The sequence below is a fragment of the Archocentrus centrarchus genome, chromosome 16, assembly GCF_007364275.1.
Source record: "Archocentrus centrarchus isolate MPI-CPG fArcCen1 chromosome 16, fArcCen1, whole genome shotgun sequence".
Classification (NCBI taxonomy): domain Eukaryota; kingdom Metazoa; phylum Chordata; class Actinopteri; order Cichliformes; family Cichlidae; genus Archocentrus; species Archocentrus centrarchus.
Genome location: NC_044361.1, coordinates 34,683,204 through 34,701,147, shown reverse-complemented (window position 1 = coordinate 34,701,147; position 17,944 = coordinate 34,683,204). Strand labels below are relative to the sequence as shown.

Genomic DNA, 17,944 nt, shown 5'->3' with positions numbered 1-17,944 from the left:
TTTTGTCTCCATCTCTTGGTCCTGTTACCAGGGTTGTCTGGTTTCCCGTTTAGTCGTGTCCAGTTTATCTTGCTTCCCACTCAGTTCTTTGTGCCTTTAGTTCCCTGCCTGCTTTTGTTGTTAGGTTAATTCCCTTTGTATTCCCAGCCTTGGTCCCAGCTTTGTGTCCTTTCCTCAGTGTCCTCTGTGTTTAGTCGTATTATCTTCTGTCTCAAGTTCACGTCTTCATCCTGGTCTCTGTGTTCATTACTTCCTGTTTTACTTCAGCCTGATTTGTTCCCACTGTGTTTCCTGCCTGGTTCCTTGTTACCTTGTGTATTATTGCTTCTCTTGAGCTTCTCTATTTATCCTCATATTTCATGAATGACCAGCAGGAAAGCTATGCAATACAGGGAGACAGGCACTGTGAAAAATAAACAAAAGAACTGCACACAGCGGGGAAACACTTCAGGGACACAGGGAGAACTATGGTGTAAAGCAATGAGAACGAACTAAGAATACATAAGAGGAACACAAGAAACAATATAACAAAACAGTAACAGTAAGGTAACAAAACTACAAAAGATCATAAACTAAGAAACAAGGAGTCGCAGACCCAGGACCACAATACCACCACAAGAAACCGATAGCTAAGCATGCTGGTTTCCAGGTTTGAGTCTGCTGCCTCATTTTAACCTATAATTAAAGATATGAATCGATAAGGACTCGGAAAAAGAGAAGTTTGGTTCTCAGAGGGTGGATGTTGCTGATGTGGGTCTGCTGTGGAGAAACTCAAAACGTCCTGAAGATAGACTACAACCGGATCATCTGACAGACTTCACTGTTGCTTCATGCAGGTCGTTTATGTGAATGAGAAGCACCTGTGAAAAACATCAGATGATCCAGAGAAACTTCTCCTTTATTCCAGCTGTGCGGTCAGATCACTTCATGACCACCTGAGCAAACTGAATCACGGACAACCTTAAACTGACTTTGGTCAATTCAGTGAAGCTCACAATCTTTATTTGTACAGATTGATTTTTTACAAAGCTGCGTTCAGGGTGATGTTCAGAGCTGTGGGTTCAGACATATCTGCAGGTTATTGATGAACAGTTCCATGGTTTCCACGATTGTGGCCGCAGAACCTTCAGGAAGTTACACACTGAGAATAAAACTTGTTCCAGTCTTTCTGACTTTGCAGCGGTTCACACTACAGATGAAGATGTGTGAAGACTGCGGCTCACGAGGACGGGCTACAGCTGATTACAGCCGGAGCCTGTTTCAGTTGCTCAGTCATGGGTCTGAGTCTGCCTACAGCAAAACTCCTCGAGCACAAGTTGTAGAGTTGAATTTCAGTTGTTCACATTTCCAGGTCAGCACAGCAGAACCATCTGTCCTCTGTACAGAGTCAGAGACCCTCAGGTGGATCTGATGGACTCAGAGGTCCGTTCAGCTGAATCGAACTCCAGCACGACAGAAAACACATCGCAGAGGTAACGTCAGACATCAGATCATGGCTGGACTGAGGGTCTCTGAGGGGGCGGAGCCTGGAGCTCTGAACCTCTTTAGAAACTGAACTCTGTTCCTCCTTTTGCAGGTTTTAGTTTTCTCTGTTTTCTGGTTCCTGTTGGTCCGTTTGTGTTTGTATTCAGGTTGGTATGAGCCTTCTTTGGTTACTTCCTGTTTTATTTTGTAGGCTAGTTTTACTTCCTGCTGTTAATGAGTCTCACCTGTGTCTCACCCGGTTGTATATGTTTAGCCCCTGTTCTCTGTTGTGGTGTGATCTGGATTATTGCTTCAGCATCTTTGTCACTGACGTCTGTGTCTCACAGCACAGCTTATGAAACCTCCTTTCTTTTCGTGCTTTCCTCGGCTTTGGTGGAAAATGCCACAAAGAATTCATTTAGGAGAAGTGTGGTGTTCATCTTGGATGCTTCACTGTGCGTTCTCACCGTGTTGCTTTCTGCAGGTGAGAGGACGGCTGGTGGGGAAAAAAAAATCCCATCAGCTCATGTTTCCTCTCCCTGCTGCAGAGGATCCAGCGTAACTCGACCTTTATGAATTCATCTGGAGCTGCATTAATTCATGATTGTCCTAAAGGCTGCAGCATAGCACCGGACAGAACTGCTGCAAACTGAATTATGGTGAACCTCATTTCAAACAGGTTCATCATATAAGCCTGCATTCCTGCAAAGAATCAGATTATTGTTATTTTTTTTTACTTCTTATTCATCTATTTTCACAAAAGGGAAAAAAAAAACAGATACAACCCATATCTGGTATAATTATGATACAAACTAAATGTGAAGAACTAAAAAAAAAAAATTATACATAAGTATATAATCAAAAAGTTATTAGGTTCTCCTTTAAGTAGGTCAGAACGTAGATCACCGGGCAGATAATCCATCAGGGGCTGAAAGCTTTAAGGGTCTTAAAGCTTTCAGTTTTGCCACTTCATTTTGCACTTAGACTGGAATTATTCTAAATATTTCCTTGTACCATTGAGTTACTGTAGGAGGGTTATTATGAATCCAGTTTTGCAGAATGCATTTCCAACTAAAAATAGTAGGTTATTAGTCAGCTCAAGTTTTTGACCTTTTAATCCATTATGTGGGGAAGGCGGCCCCAGCAGACACTGCCCCGGATCTTTACAAACTTTACTCTGTACAATTACACTTCTCTCTTTAGTTACACATTTCCAGAATTTGGATATGTAAGGGTATTCCCAGAAAAGATGGATATGTTCCTACACTTGTCTTACATTTAGGACACAATTGTGATCAGTTGGGATTTATTCTATTAAGAAAATAGAATTTCTTTAAATTTATTACTCAGAAGAATCAGATTGTTGTGTGTGTGTGTCCTTTTTTATGGAACAGGTGTGGACAGGTTTGCTATCCCAGGTATCTTAGCTCCCTGCCTCCCCTAACCTCAGCCTAATGACCTGAATGCACCAACTCCTGCACAGATCGTTAATTAATAAATATCAGCGATCGGGAAATGGATCTGGGCTCATTGTGCTGTTATGAGGTTGGAGAAACCTCGAGTCAACTGCGACTGAAGAAGTCACCTGGACTGGTGTTGAAACATCCTGATGATCGTTCCTTGCCTGGACTGCTGAGTGTGGGTGATGATCTTTGTTTGTGATTGTTAATAAAGTGGATTTTTTTTCCAGTTCCCAGTTTTTTAGCAGCAGCTTGGACCTGTCGGTGCTTAAAGCTTCAACGAGCGCAGGAGGAAAACCAGCTTCTCTGCTCGTTCTTTACTGAACAGCTAACGTTATTTCACATGAAGTCTTCTAGAGAAGAAAAAAATATCAGCTGTAATTTCTAGAAGGGAGAAATCTCCGGATTGAAGGAAGGAAACATGACAAAGCTGAAATCATGACCAGAGTTTATTTATAATAAAGTTTCTGAAGGATTCAAACAAAGAGTGAAATCATGAATGCAATGTTCAGAAACGAAGATGAAGCTCTGATTTATTTTCTTTCCATCAGAGACTTTTCACCCTTTCAGTATAAAAGCCTTTAAAATGAAGCACATGACAGAATAAATAATGTGAGCGTCAGAGGGAGCTGAACCAGAGCGTAAACAGGACATGATGTCAACGGAGGAAAAGGAATGGCTCTTTGGTCGATAATCGGATAAATAAAAAACTCGGTTGAGTTAAAAAGAACAAAAAAAGAAAAAAATGACAGGAGGAGGAAGATGACGATGATGAAGATGGTTTTGTTTTTGGTAATCAGCTGATTTCTGACTTTGGGGTTAAAGGGTGAGTCCACTCATGGAGGGGGCGGGGCTTAAAACCCATAGTTTAACAAGTCAGTAGGGGTGATGGAGCAGATACCTGATGATGATTTGTGTGAACTGACCCTTTACTGTGCCACGCTGGTTTCCATAGAAACTAACTTGAATGACAGCAGGGATGAGACGCCGTGATTGTCTGATCGTCTGAAACCCGTCTGAACCGACCAATGACCTGCTGCAGTGTGTTTGTGGGCGGAGCTTCTGAATCCTGGGGGTTTTAGTGGGTGTGCTCTCGCGGGGGCAGCGTGTGCAGCACCTGGTCGAGCAGCTGCAGCGCTCGGTGCAGGTGGACCTCCAGCCAGCAGGGGGTGTCTTTGATGCTCTGCCGCGGGTAGTCGCACCCCCAGCCTTTAACGAAGCTCAGTCGCACGATACACAACCTGCGCAGATCATCCACGCCCAGACCCGCTGCTGAGCACACACCTGCAGCAAGAAGCACAGGTGACACAGAGAACAGAAGACCAGTGTTATATGGAGGACTGTAACTGCCAAAAAAAAATATATGAATGAATATATGACCCCAAAAATAACCTAAAATGCATCACAAATAGTTAAACACTTTACCAGCAAGTCCCACTGAGGTCAACATCTCTTCTACATAAAACAGCAGCTAATAAAAAAATAAAACTTAGAATTAATGAATTGACTTCGTCAAGCCCTCTTTTCATTCTCCCGATTCATTTTTTCTATTTTATCGATTCTTTTCATCGTTTCTGAGAACATTTATTTTCTTTGTATTTCCACTTTTTTAACCCAGGAGGGAGGGCTGAGAATCAAAGGGGAGGTCACCGGCTGATTGATGGATACAGGATCAAAAATCAATCCTGCCTCCAATCAGGAGATTGTTACAGAACTCAGAGTCACATAATAAATTCATGGAATAAAAAAACGCAGTCAGTTTAACTGAAAATTTCCTCATTCATGAGTCATTTTATCAGTTTTAACTTTGAGATTTTATTAATTTTACAAGACTATTGTTGATCTTTATTATTATTTTATTTAATGCTCCTTTTATTGGTTAAAGCAGGTGGGTCGTCTATTTTTTGAAATCCCACTGCTAAATACAGATTATTAACCCATGAAAATGTAATTTTATAAATTAATTAATGGCAACATTTAATTAACATTTTGATACTGACATGAATCCCTTTCTTGAGTTATTTATTGTTTATTCCTGCTTGATTTTGGCAGTTTCAGTCCTACCAAAAAAAAAAAAAAAAAAGTAGTATTTGGTAATCAGATTACATCTGAAGGAGTGTCTCTGCTCTGTTTGTATTCAAACCATTTCCTCAAAGATTTGAGCTGCAGATCCATAAAAACATGTTCACAGATCAGAAAACAAGTTTTTCCTGAGGAAGTCTGACAGAGGAATCTTCATCAGCTCAGTTCAACTCAAACTGTTCACTGTCCCTCAGGAGATGAACTACAATCTGAATAACACAGCGCCTGTTTAAAAATACGATCATTTTAAATAAGATAATTATTCATGTCATGTTCTCCTGAAATGCATCATCTCACTTTTTATTCCCTTAGTCCAGCAGGAGGCGCCAAGCTGCCCCACAGTGCTCACTCTGGCTCTGACAGACTAACAGACAGCACACACACATAACAGACAGGTGATACTCACTGACAGCGGGGGCAATCCCTCCCACGCTGTTTGGGCCGGGAATCGCACCCACAACCGCGGCCGCCTGAGTCTCCACAGCTGCCTGAGCCGCCGCCGCCTGCTGCTGCATCTGCCTGTGGCATTGCCGCAGGTCAAACACCTGAACACAGACAGGTGAGAGACAGACAGGTGAGAAACTCATCTATCCACGAATCAGCAAAAATGAAATCAGTCCAAGAAGAGCAGAAACTGGCAGAAGCCTGTGAGAAACGCCCTGCTGACAGAGACTCAATCTAAGCATGGAGGCGGAGTCAGAGAGCAGAGCAGCTTCTTCACTTCCTGCGCTTGTTTAACGTCTCCTCAAACACCAGTAACCTTGCTGTCTCCATCTGTCTGCTCCTTCTTCATGTTTTATGTGAAATAAAATCAGAATTAGCGGCTCAGAAAATGTGGATAAATTATGAGTACAGCTGTCTGAATAGCAGTAATGATCTGATTGGCTGCTGGGACACGCGCAGAAGTAGTGAAGATGTCTGGTGGATCTGAGCGAGAACAAGAAGCCCGTCTGGATTCAGACGCTCGTCCTTGTCGTCTGCGTGATCACGTGTCCATGCGCTCACCTTGATGTACGCTCCGGGGTAGATCTTATGAACGCCGTCGCCCGGCGCTCGGCCCGCCTCCCGGTCCAGGTAGAAACTCTGGACGAACACTGAGTGGTCGCTAAGGCAACGCATCCACACGTCCCCCTCCCCCCGACACTCCAGCTGAACCCCCCGGCCGATGTGAAGCCTGCAGGATGATAACACAATTAAAGTAAAAGAGTAACACAACAACTCTCAGCGCCCCCTGCTGAACACACTGGTCACCTGGCGCGGTGGCTGGCGGCTGTACGGTGGACGTTGCTCAGCTGTCCCAAACAGAAACGATCTCCCCCCGAAGGATCCACGTAACCGTCCACCGTCACCAGGGGACAGCTGGACAGGACCTTAAACATCTCGCCGACCTGAATGTCCAGCTCGAAGTAGGAGATGGAGCACCAGAACTCTGGACCTAAGGTGGGGACGGGGTTAGACACGGAGACATTCAGAAAAGCTGGAGACAAAAAGAGCTTCTAAATGTTTTTACTGTTTTATTCCAGTTTTTACTAAGATGTGGAACTTTCTGCACTCAAAGGGAACATTTTGTAACCATTTTTATGAAGCGGTAACTTTATACACTTTTCCCAAAGAGGGAACATTTACAGACAGCGGTGAGACTTTTGGACCATGGGGGAACATTTTTATATTCTTTTGCCACACTAGGAGTGTTTTCATTCATTTTTATGACTTTTGTAGAAAAAGGAAACATCTTGCTTGCATTTCTTTTATGAAGCGGGGCCGTCACCATAACGTGACGGGACAAGTGTGGACAGGTGTGGTACCTGGGTGGTTGGACACTGGCTGTGGATACGGAGCGCTGCTGTGATGTTGTGACCCTGCAGAAAGAAACACCAACTCAGTACACAGTAATACTGCAGTACTGCACAGTACTAAAGTACTATATAAACTGCAATAACATTGAACATGGACTGGCACATGCTGTCTTACAGAAGTGAGTGTTGGGCGCGTGGTGATGGTGATGTAATGGTGGCTGTGGCTGGTGTCCCCGCCCACTGTGCTGAGGTCCCGCAGAGCTGTAGGGGGCGGGGCTGTTACCTGTCCAGGAGGCTGCAGAGACATAGAGGACACTGATTATACTACCATCTGACACTAAAAAAAGTAGTACTGGACCTGCTACTGCTGCTGATAGTAGTACTGCTGCTACACCCCCTGATTTCTACCTGCTGTTCGTGATACAGGGAGTACAGGGTACTTAAAGCATATGGTAGTAGAGAGTACTTAAGGTACAATACCAGGCTTGTGGGGGCTGCTGTACTCGGGGCTCTGCTGGTGTGGGGAGGCTGGGGTATGGGGCTGGGGAGTGTGAGGGGGATTTGGATGAGGTGGTGAAGCCCGCCCCCCATGGTTCTGAGGCGGGGCGATCTGAAGGAGGCCGGGACCATCTGGACCACCGCCGACCCGCCCGGCGGTCAGAGCGGCAGGCGTCATGGAGCTGCTGCCTACAGGAGACACGACGGCGTTACGACCCCTTACACTCTGACACTGCAGCTGAGAGCAAAGAGCAGTAAACTGACCTGGAGGAGACAGAGGCATGCTGGGATACATGCTGACAGCCCGAGGGTGGCTGTAGGGGTCGGCGTGGGGCGGCAGGTCGATCTGCAGACACTCCTGCATGAACTCCTCCTTTATCAGAGACTGAGGACCTGAAGGAAGCAGAAACACGACTCTTAGATCATTCAGACTTTTTGACTGAAGATCCAAACACTCAAAAACTTTCTGCTGTTTCTGTTTTAATGTACGACGGAAAGAAAGCAGACGAGGAGAGGGACGTATTCCAAGAAACACAGAAATTCTCAATACCGGAAGTCATAAATTTACAAGTGTGTGGCTGGGGGGGGGTAACATGATACGCCACCAAACTCCCCACGAGGTTTCATTTGAATAAATGATCTGCAGATGCAACATCTCACCAAAAATCAAACATCAGAGAAAACCGAAAGCACGAACACCCCTCAGCTCTACCCGATCTCACCAGATTTAAAACTGGAGTCAAAACTAACGGCTGAATGATGTATGAAACATCAGCCAGGGCCTCCACACCAAAAAACACCATATTTCAACTCCATCCTAGATACTAGAACTACTTTTACTTCATGCAGGATTTCTACCTGCAACCTTCTACTGTGCAGTTAAGTAAAACATAAATATTTAATTTCTGAGCAAAATCAACCATCAACCTCCAGGGACAAAACCTGCAGTTCCTATTGCAGTCCAGCAGAGGTCCCACAGTGAGTCAGTCCCCACAGACTCCCATGTTAAAAGTTTCCAGCAGAAATAAACATGTTTACAGCCTGATACAGAAACTGATTTGGTCTCTGTAGCTAATTTCCCCCTTTGTAACAGCTGTATGGGTAACTCACCTGTTTAAATTGGATTAAGGCTTATTAGGGGCGTGGCCTCTCTGACTGAGAGACGGCTGTAGCTGCTAGCTGTCTGCTCGGCTTCACCTCAGCTAACTGGAGTCCCTGAACTGGACCTCTGGAATGTGTTTGTGCTGTTGGAGCTTTTGGAGTATTTTTAATGCAATTATCTGACCAATAATATGACTGCTGTGTGCTTCATTGGACTAACAGACCGTCACACAGATCATCTGAGTGAATTATATCTGTGTTTAACTTCCACTCAGCAGTGAATGCCAGCGGGGGTGTGAAAAGGATGTGCTGGGAATCGGGCGTTCTCTCCAGTTAGTGAGCCTCGAATGCCCGGTCAGCTGACAGCTGGAGAGGTGAGCTGCTGGTACAGCGGCAGGAACAGACATCTCTGAAAACGTCGGAGCACTTCTGCCATTAAGTGATATCTTGATAAATAGAGAAAATGTTTGAGGTTTACACATCTACATTCTCACCTGAAAACAGAAAGTCATATTTCAGACTTTTTGGCTCTCCTCCGCCATTGCTGTGTTTGAGTTTTGCCGCACAATGAATCAAGGGATACGGTAAACCACAAAGGATACATCGGACCCATCCTTGAAATCCGGGGAAAAGAAGGATGCATTCGTCAGCCCAATTTGGAGGAGCCTTCATCGCCTCGCTGTGATGTAATCGGGCTACAAATGTGGCCTTTGAAGGATGCAGCCCCTGAATTTGGACACAGCTACTGTGTATCTACAGCAGCACCTTGACCGAAAAGCTCTGTGTGTGTGTGTGTGTGTGTGTGTGTGTTGAAGCTGAAATGTCATGAAGAAGCAGCACCGTCACTCCTGTTGGACTCTGAAGGTTTTGGAGCGTCTCTGTGTTTTCAGGCGTTGCTGTTATCTGCCCTCGCGTCTGAGCACTGCGACTGAAGTGAAGTCAGACTAAACACTGCGGTGACTGTTTCTGTTTCTGAGGACACACTGCAACCCAAACACACACACACTCACACACTCTGTCTGTGTTTAAAGCTCTGACCGCGTTTCCATCAGAGCAGCAAGAAAAGAAACCTGCAGGATAAAAATGAACGCTGCTCCAGCCTGATGATTCAGACCAATCAGAAACAGAGCTCAGGAGGTGTGCGGTGGTTACCTGCAACAGTGGGGGATGCCACCCGCTCGTAGTGGTAGGGGTTCACACACACGCTGTCGTACTTCAGGTCAAAGGCAAACTGACAGAACTTGACGTGCTTCAGCTCGTTCTTGTGGAGATCGGGCCAACGCCACAGGCGGGCGTAGATCACATGAGGGAAACCTTTCCTACCCGCTACCTGCACAGGTGAGACAGACAGGCAGACAGTCAGCGAGGAAACATGGAAATTTAAATAAACTCTTTGAGAGCAGCCTGAGTCACAGACAGCAGAAACACTGTCTATGTGTGTGTGTGTGTGTGTGTGTGTGTGTGTGTCAGGTGATGAGGCCAAACCACAAGCATGACAGCATGTCTGACCTCAACCTCAACACACTGCAAAAAAATTCAGCTCCGACATCAATGAGAACACAATACAGAGCCAGTCTGAGTCAGAGCTACAGCCAGCAGGGGGCGCTAGCATGGATCACATGTCCATGCTAAAATGAAACCACTTTTATGTCCTTCAGTTTCTCTCACGGTGAAGGTGATGTAGCCCAGAAAACACCAGCATCCTGCTAACACGTGCTGATTGGTCAATTAAGGGTTCAGGACAGCACGTGCTCCCTCGATGGCGCCTGTTTCCAAGCTGTAACCTCAGCAGATGTTAGCAGCGTAGCTAAAGCCCAGCTGAAGCTTCATGGGTGTAGAAGAAGCAGCTGGCTGTGGTGGTCGAAGATTATGCTGTCAGGACGCTGCTGCTTGCTTCACGCCCCAAAGCAAAATGGAGAATGCTGTAACGCAGTTTGTGGTGCTGTGACGTCTCTTAACACTCTGAGAGGGATTTTACTACAATAGAAACCTGTGAAACATTTGAAAATAGAAGTATTTCTGTTTTTTCGCCCTTCTATCAAAGACATAGAATATTTCTGCAGGAAAATAACGTTCATGTTGTTCTGCAGGTTGTTGCAGCCCCATTAATGCCAGATAAGCTCAAGCGAGCCCTCTGTGGAACAGGAAGTCCATGGGAAGGGGGGGGTCTTCACTGATTTCCAAACGTGATGCATTTATTAGGTTTGTGCGTTCAGCAGTGATTGAACAGACGTGTGACACAGCACTGCTGATAAATCTCAGATGGGATGAGGTCTGCTCTGTGTGCACAGGTGAAGGGCAGGGATAAGACTGCAGACAAAACAATCTCACTCACTCACTCACACTCACTCACTCACTCACTCACACACACACACACACACACACACACACACACACACACACACACACGCACTCACACACACGCAAAATGTCCTCATAAACCTGCTCACAGACCGGCGTCCCCACATTGACTGTAAACTAAACCACTACTTTCCTTTAAACCACCTTTTAAAATCAGCCATATTTTGACCTTCGCCTTCTTTCAAACTCACCTGAAATCTTACCTTTACTGCATTTCTTAATCCTCTCTTACTTTAAGTGTTGCCTTACGTTAAAACTAGCTCATGTTTTTGTTTCTTCTTATTTTCTTTGCTCGCCATCCTTGTAAATCACTCTGTAATCTCTGCTTCTGAGAAGTGCTTCATAAATCCTCGTTTTTCTTCCTAATGTTGTCAGTGTTCACATATCTCAGCTATGTAAACCAGCCAGCCTACAAAAGCAACACCCAAACCCCATTCAAAGCCCCAAAACAAGCAAACAGAAATACAGAAAAGTTTGAGCAAAACTTTCCAAAGATATCAAATATTCCAGGGTTTGTTTGTTTAAAGTGGAATATTTTCATAGGATGACACATCCAGAGAGAAGTTCTCCGGTTTATGCCTGAGGAGGGAAAGCAAAAACACAAACTGCTCATCAAAGAAGACTTTTTCTTCAAACATGAACATGTTAATGATTTAATGAAGAGCCGGATTGAGCCGAAGCTGTCAGACTGAGGGGAGGAAGATTGCTTTAAAAACATTACAAAATTACACTGAAGGTGAAACGAGAACAAATGCTTTATATGGAGACCAAAAATATAAAAAAAAAAAAAAAAAGGAAAACCTGGGATAAAAAATCCAAATTATACAAAGACATGACTTATTAAGCCAAAACTATGATTGAAAAAAAAGAAAAAACACATCAAAGAAAATGTTTTATAATCAGATCTAAACTCAAATTAATTAAAAGACTAAAAGCTGAGAAAATTTTTTTTCTAAAAGCTCTGACATATTAGACCAAAAGTACTTTTTAATACTGAGACTAAAGAGTAAATAAATTAAACTAGCCAAAATAGATTCTAATATGAGAGATAAAACTTAACATGCCAAACGTACATATGAAAAAAGGAAATACTAGAAAATCCTAAATATCTCAATGAGAGCATTAAAGTTAAACTTTTAGATTCAAAGGTCCAAATATGGACTTGCTGAGCTAAAACTATGAGAAAATAAAAGTTTCATATTTAAGACAAAAACTTTGTAACTCAAAATTGTGATTGAACCTAAACATCCAGACAAAGTAATGAGGAAAAAAGATCAAAATATTTGACTTTTTAAGAAAAATCGTGTGAAAAAATAAAATCTTCTTTTGGCTGCTCCCTTTGGGGGGGCACCACAGTGGATGATCTGCCTCCATCTCAGCCTATCCCAGCATCCTCCTCTGTCACTCCCTCTGCATGTCCTCCTTCACTACATCCATGAACCTCCTCTGAGGTCTTCCTCTTTTCCTCCTGCCTGGCAGCTCCAGTATATCCACTGCTCCCTCCTGTGAACATGTCCAAACCATCTCAGCTCCTGCTGTCCCTCTGATGGACTCGTTTCTAATCCTGTCCCTCCGTCTCACTCCCAGTGAAGATCTGATCATCTTCAGCTCAGCCTCCTGTCTTTGTGTCAGAGCCACTGTCTCCAAATCATCCATCACAGCAGGTCTCACCACCATGTTGTAAACCTTCCCTTTCACTCTTGCTGCTCTCCTTCTGTCACAGATCACCCCTGACACTCCACCCTGCCTCCACTCTCTTCTTCACCTCTCTTGTGCACGGTCTGCTGCTTTGCATGGTTGACCCCAGGTATTTAAACTTGTCCACCTGTCTCCCTCCCATTCACACACACGTATTCTGTTTTGCCTCTACTTTCATTCCTCTTCTCTCCAGAGCATACCTCCACCTCTCACTGCAGATCAGTGTCGTCTGCAAACATCACAGTCCACAGAGACTCAGAAGTTTTTATTTTAGATAAAAAGTCTTAAGTCTAATATCTGTAGTTTCATTTCAGAGACTAAACTGAAAACCTGAGATTAAACAAAGTAATAAGAAAACATTAACACAAGAAACTATCAAGCAAATGTGGAAAAAATATGAAAAAAGTTAATTTAGATAAAAACTAACTTTTGGCTTTTTAACTCGGTCTAAAAGCTGAGACAAAGATATTATTAATCTTTTATTGTAAATATGATAACATAAAAGGTAAAAACATCTGACTTATTAGAGCAAAACTATGAAACACAACAGTAAAAGTAAAACAATAAAAGAAAAAAGTTGAATGTGTTTGATTAAAACTCAAAGAGCTGATAAAACTTTAACAAAAATCTCAAAAATAAGCATTTTAAGTTTTAAAAAGTTAAAAACATTTGATTTAAAAGTCAAATTAAAGCTCTGCATTTGGCCACCGTTTGAGCTTCTGACGTTTGCACCCTGACAGAAATGAGTTTATTGGCTTTTCCAAAATAAAAGCCAATAAACTGGATTCATGCAGAGGTGCAGATAAGATCACCCATCTCTGGTTTCATGTCTGCAGCAGCGCGTCATTTCTTACAGTGTGGAAAAACTGTGGTATGAAATCCATCAGACGAGTCCACATTCCCGTCCCACACACACACACACACACACACACACACACACACACACACACACACACACACACACACACACACACACACACACACACACACACACACACACACAGCAGACTGTCTGGCTTAAGTTAACCCGGCCCCTTTCCTGTGTTTCAGACAAAACAAGCCAGCCTGCCCTTCCTCCTCCTCCTCCTCCTCCCCCTCCCTTCTATCAGTTTTCCTGTGGTGCTGTTTGGATGTGAGAACTGCGATGTTCTTCAGGAGCATCCTGCTCCTTTAGGAACCACAGTTATTACAGTTTTGATTGTGTCTTAATCTTTTGTGTTGAGTTAGCTTGTTTCAGTTCTGTTTTTATTGTTTAGACATGAGTGTGTCTGAACTTTAGTTTGCTTTCAGTCCGTCTCAGCGCTGAACCACACGGTCGGTTTCTGTGTGCGGGTGCTTCTGGTCAGTAAGCTCTAAGAACTTCAGACCAAACAAACATGCAGACATCCCAGTCTCAGCGCACAGAAGCACCCCGACCTGAACAGATGTGACCAAACAAGCAAAGACTGCAAACGCTGTTTCTGAGCTTTGTGTTTTCCACCAAGTCTCACTTCTCTCTTCTTAAGCGAGCCATTTAATTTTCGTTCAGGGTGACGACCTTTGAGACGGACTCTCGGTTCAGCAGCTCGGCCTGACCGAGGCCGACGTGGAGACTTTAGCGCTGCTTGGCGATGCCTGCAGTCTGTGAGTGTGATGCAGACCTGAGGGGGCAGCAACACTCAGTACTGTGGTCTGCATAAACCAGCGCTCTGTGTCAGGACAGGTGTTCAGCTCACCTGTGTGCCCTGCCCCACACCCCGCCCTGCATCCTTAAAAAAAAAAAAAAAACTTTCCCAGAAATCTGAACTCTTTTCTTCAGATACATTTCTGAAGTTTCACAGATATTTGTATTCATATTCTGTGGATACTGCTGAAACATCCACTGTATTAAAGTACGATGGCTTGGCCCTCAGGTCAGCAGGAAGGAGACGATTCAGTCCAGGCCAGAACGGATTTTCAGTGTGTGCTGATCAAAGTGTGGAGGACGACTGTGAAAAGCCCAAAATGGCACATTAGCCAGTCGATCTGAACCCGAAACCCCGACGCAAACAACAGGAAAACGCACGGCCCCGCGCGGTGGTTCAACCTCAGGCTCCACAGTTAGAGGGACCGATCTGGAGCACCTCCCTCCAAAGGCAGAGCAAAGGTTTTACTTTAAATTTGTGACCTTTAATGTGATGTTCTCATACAGTTAAACTCAATCTCAGGCACATTCAGAGGAAAAATGATTTTTCTTCAATAAAAACTGAAATGTTAATAAAACATGTTGCAGAGATGGCCTCCTTAATTGGACCTTTTATGGCTCTCAGGGGCGTTGGAGGGTGTTTTAAGAGAAATAATGATCCAGTCTGGCTTTGGTTTGAGAGGACTTTCCAGATAAGGTTTTAAGGGTCCTTTAGTGTGCTTAGAAGGTTCTGAGGAGTTTTCTAGTGTTTTGTTAGGTCCAGGGGGCACTGGGAGGTTTTCAGGGTTCTGAATGAGGTTTTTAGGGGTTTTTAAAGAACTCTGCAGACTGCTTTGATTTCTGGAGACTTTCTGAAGGTCCCCGTCTGCTGAATAAAGGCTCTGTGGTGGTTCTGCCAGTCCAGGTCTGACCATGGCTGAGCAGACAGAAGTGTGATCCATCCTCTGCTCTGATTATCACTGTGTGACTGTGGGACACACCCAGTCTGCTGCTCACAGCTCGATTACCATTATTATTATTATTACTATTATTATTATTATCATCATCATCATCATCATCAACAGCAGCAGCAGCAGCAGTGAAACAGTACAGCCCACCGAGGAGCTCTAAACAGAGGACAAAGGAAGGAAAGGATCAGGTGCAGACCAGGTGACGGTTTAGAGGCTCAAAGAAGGTTTAAGCAGCATTTTGATTTAGGAGAATCAGTTCGTACTGAAAGAAGTGACCTTACTGCATCTGAAGGCTGGAAACAAGATTTTTTTGGATGTTTTTGTTTGAATGAATCCTGAAACTATTCTTTCAGCTCCAATCCAAGCAGAATCAAATCTTGAGACTACTTCGTCTCTGAGCCTCGTTTGAATGCGACACCCTGATCCTTCCTTCTGTCTCCCTGTTGAGTTTTAACTGTGGTACCTGCAGCCGGCCGTCCAGCGTCCTCTGGATGGTGACGCACTTGCTGGGATGGACGCCGTTGGTGGTGACGGCGGTGATGAGCGAGTCCAGTTCGTCCTTCTTCTCCTTCAGCTTCTTCACCAAACTCTCAATAGCACGCTTGGCGAAGCCCTCGTTCTCGCCCCCCTGCCGGTGGCACATCAGGCTGTGGACGATGCTGAGGCAGGCGTCCGCGCTGCTGGGGGCGGGGCCGAGCACCGACATGGTCACCTGATCACGATAAAGTGGTTTTAAAATCAGTTTTCTGACAAGAAACAGAATTTGACTTCTCAACAATCAGCTGATTGATAAGAAAAAAAAAAACTTCCTCTCAGATGATAGAAGATTTCAGCAGCTGGTGGGTGGGGCTTCTGTCCCCTCACTGTGACATCATACAGATCTGGGAGTTTCACACACTGAGGTCATTACTAAATACTTTATGTTTAATGTGAACATCCACCGCAGGAAATACAAGATAGGAACTGAAAGGAGGACGTCCACTAAATAAGCAAAATGAAACTCGGCTGATGTATCTGTCCAATCACAGGACCACTGAGGTTGTGTCCATCCTTTACATACAGTCTATGTTCCACACACAGATAGGTGAGGGGCCCAGGTGTGCCCAGCCCCCAGTGAGCTCATCAGCCCTGGAATCGATCCTACAGCTGATCACCTGTTCAGACTCATCAGTACAGAGGAGAGGCTGATATCAATCCTATCAATCAGTGATCAGAAAAACTCCTGATAAAGTCAGATCAGAAGAATCTACGTTTCCACCCGGTGACATCATTTCCCTCTGAGGCAGACAGGCAGACAGGTGAGCCAGACAGACAGGTGAGACAGACAGGACACCCAAACATCCAGATCCTCTGAATATTGATTCCTTTAAATGTTCTAACTAAACGGCGAACAAAATGACGTCATGACCGTGGGTGAGTGACGTCATTAGACGCCGATTTAGTCTGACGCTGGCTGGCTTCCTGACTCTCACTACGTCGCGGCTGCATCAACAGTTGTTCACTGAAAAAGGAAAAAAGCTCCGGAGCTCTCAGCGGGCCCCGCAGCCTCACTCACCGAGGCTCGGCGCTCTCCGCTCGGCTGTGATCCGCTGCCCGGGTCCGTGAGGCCGGAGGTCCGTCAGTCGGTGCGTCCGCGTGCGTCTCCGTCTGGATCCAGACTGTCTGCACGCTCACCGGGGAAGGAGGAGGGAGGGGGCTGTGTCATGCTCCCCCAGCAGCCAGACATAACAGGAAGACTGGCGACCTCTGGGTCCTACCAAAATAAGAGCGTGCAGCTAAAACTATCATTTGGTTTACCTGTGATTCTGCACACCTGCCGCTTATCATCAATGTTGCTGTGCGTCTGCCTGTTTCTGAAGCTCAGCACGCTGCAGCACATAGACTGCATGTGAATATTTTAATACTGATGAATGATTTGCACGTTTAGAAACAGTCTCTGTGCCACTTTAGAGAAGGATAAGAGGACATCTGAAACATTCGGAAAAACATGCTGAAAGGATTTTTGTTCTTCAGTCATCTGTGAAACATTTTCTCTGTAAAATGAGTGAAAAACATCTTGTTTTCTTTCTCTAATCTCCAAAGAAACCTGATTCACTGCAGTGTTCTTGTTTTTATACGGTTAGAATTGCACTTTGTTTAGAATCTCTGCCTTAAAATCAGTTTATTTTGCAGGTTTGATTATTTCGGTTTTCTTATTTGAATATTTTTTTTCATGCCGTGTTTAATAACTTTCGTTTCAGTGTTTTTAATCTCTATTTTATGTAAGATATTTACAGGTAATAGTATTTTATTTAGTCATTTGTCTTTTTCTAAAGTCTAGTTTTTTTTGTTTTTTTTTTCGTTACCCTACTTTTACTTTACTATAATAACTTTGATTCACTGTCATGTGTGACAAAGAAACACATCAAATCCTGTTAAGGCAAATTTCATCATCTGGGCTTAAAGAGAAATATAATGAAAGATATTAAAGATGCTTCCGGGGTTAAACTGAAGTTTGAAAACTCAACAAACCTCAAGATTTCCAAACAGTGGCTTGAAAATTCCTTTCACTCAGTTTCCCGCATTTCTTCAGCAGTTATTGAAACTTTTATTTTGTAGGTGGGGACCGGAAACGCGGTTTGTTCTGTGAGTTGACTCAGTGAAAGTTTGTGCGCGTGACTTCAGCCATGAGAACCAATCACAGCCCTCCTCTCGGCTGTGTGTGAATTACCTGTCTGACTGACGGCTTTTGGCGCCATCTGGTGGTGAAAGCAGAGGAAACAACTAAAAAGATGACGGATGAAGTATTATTCCTCTTATTAAATAAACTGATGCTTTATTTTCTTTGCTTCTAAACAGGATCAATAAACACATGCCTTTTTTTCACTTTTA

The 17,944-nt window shown here is 44.2% G+C and overlaps 1 protein-coding gene across 2 annotated transcripts; it reads right to left on the bottom strand.

The window, feature by feature from the left end:
- Positions 1–3,360: 3,360 nt before the first annotated feature.
- LOC115794920 (mothers against decapentaplegic homolog 4-like) lies at positions 3,361–16,809 on the bottom strand. Of its 2 annotated transcripts, XM_030750624.1 has the most exons (11): positions 16,629–16,809; positions 15,537–15,785; positions 9,554–9,731; positions 7,565–7,693; positions 7,283–7,489; positions 6,978–7,097; positions 6,812–6,865; positions 6,258–6,441; positions 6,012–6,180; positions 5,413–5,551; positions 3,361–4,208 (listed from the first exon to the last, which is right to left on the bottom strand). In XM_030750624.1, the coding sequence occupies exons 2-11, from the start codon at positions 15,777–15,779 to the stop codon at positions 4,003–4,005; spliced, it is 1,629 nt and encodes a 542-aa protein (XP_030606484.1). In that variant the 5' UTR covers positions 15,780–15,785; positions 16,629–16,809; the 3' UTR covers positions 3,361–4,002. The 2 variants fall into 2 exon arrangements, with proteins under 2 accessions (XP_030606484.1, XP_030606485.1); XM_030750625.1 differs by lacking the exon at positions 16,629–16,809 and having other exon boundaries at positions 15,537–15,789.
- Positions 16,810–17,944: the final 1,135 nt, after the last annotated feature.

Excerpts from the sequence above, each read along its gene's own strand:
- LOC115794920 (XM_030750624.1), bottom strand. The coding sequence starts at position 15,779 with ATGTCGGTGCTCGGCCCCGCCCCCAGCAGCGCGGACGCCTGCCTCAGC. Across the intron at positions 7,490-7,564 it reads CATGCCTCTGTCTCCTCCAG|GCAGCAGCTCCATGACGCCT; the intron begins GTCAGTTTACTG and ends TGTCTCCTGTAG. Across the intron at positions 6,181-6,257 it reads GCCGCCAGCCACCGCGCCAG|GCTTCACATCGGCCGGGGGG; the intron begins GTGACCAGTGTG and ends ATCATCCTGCAG.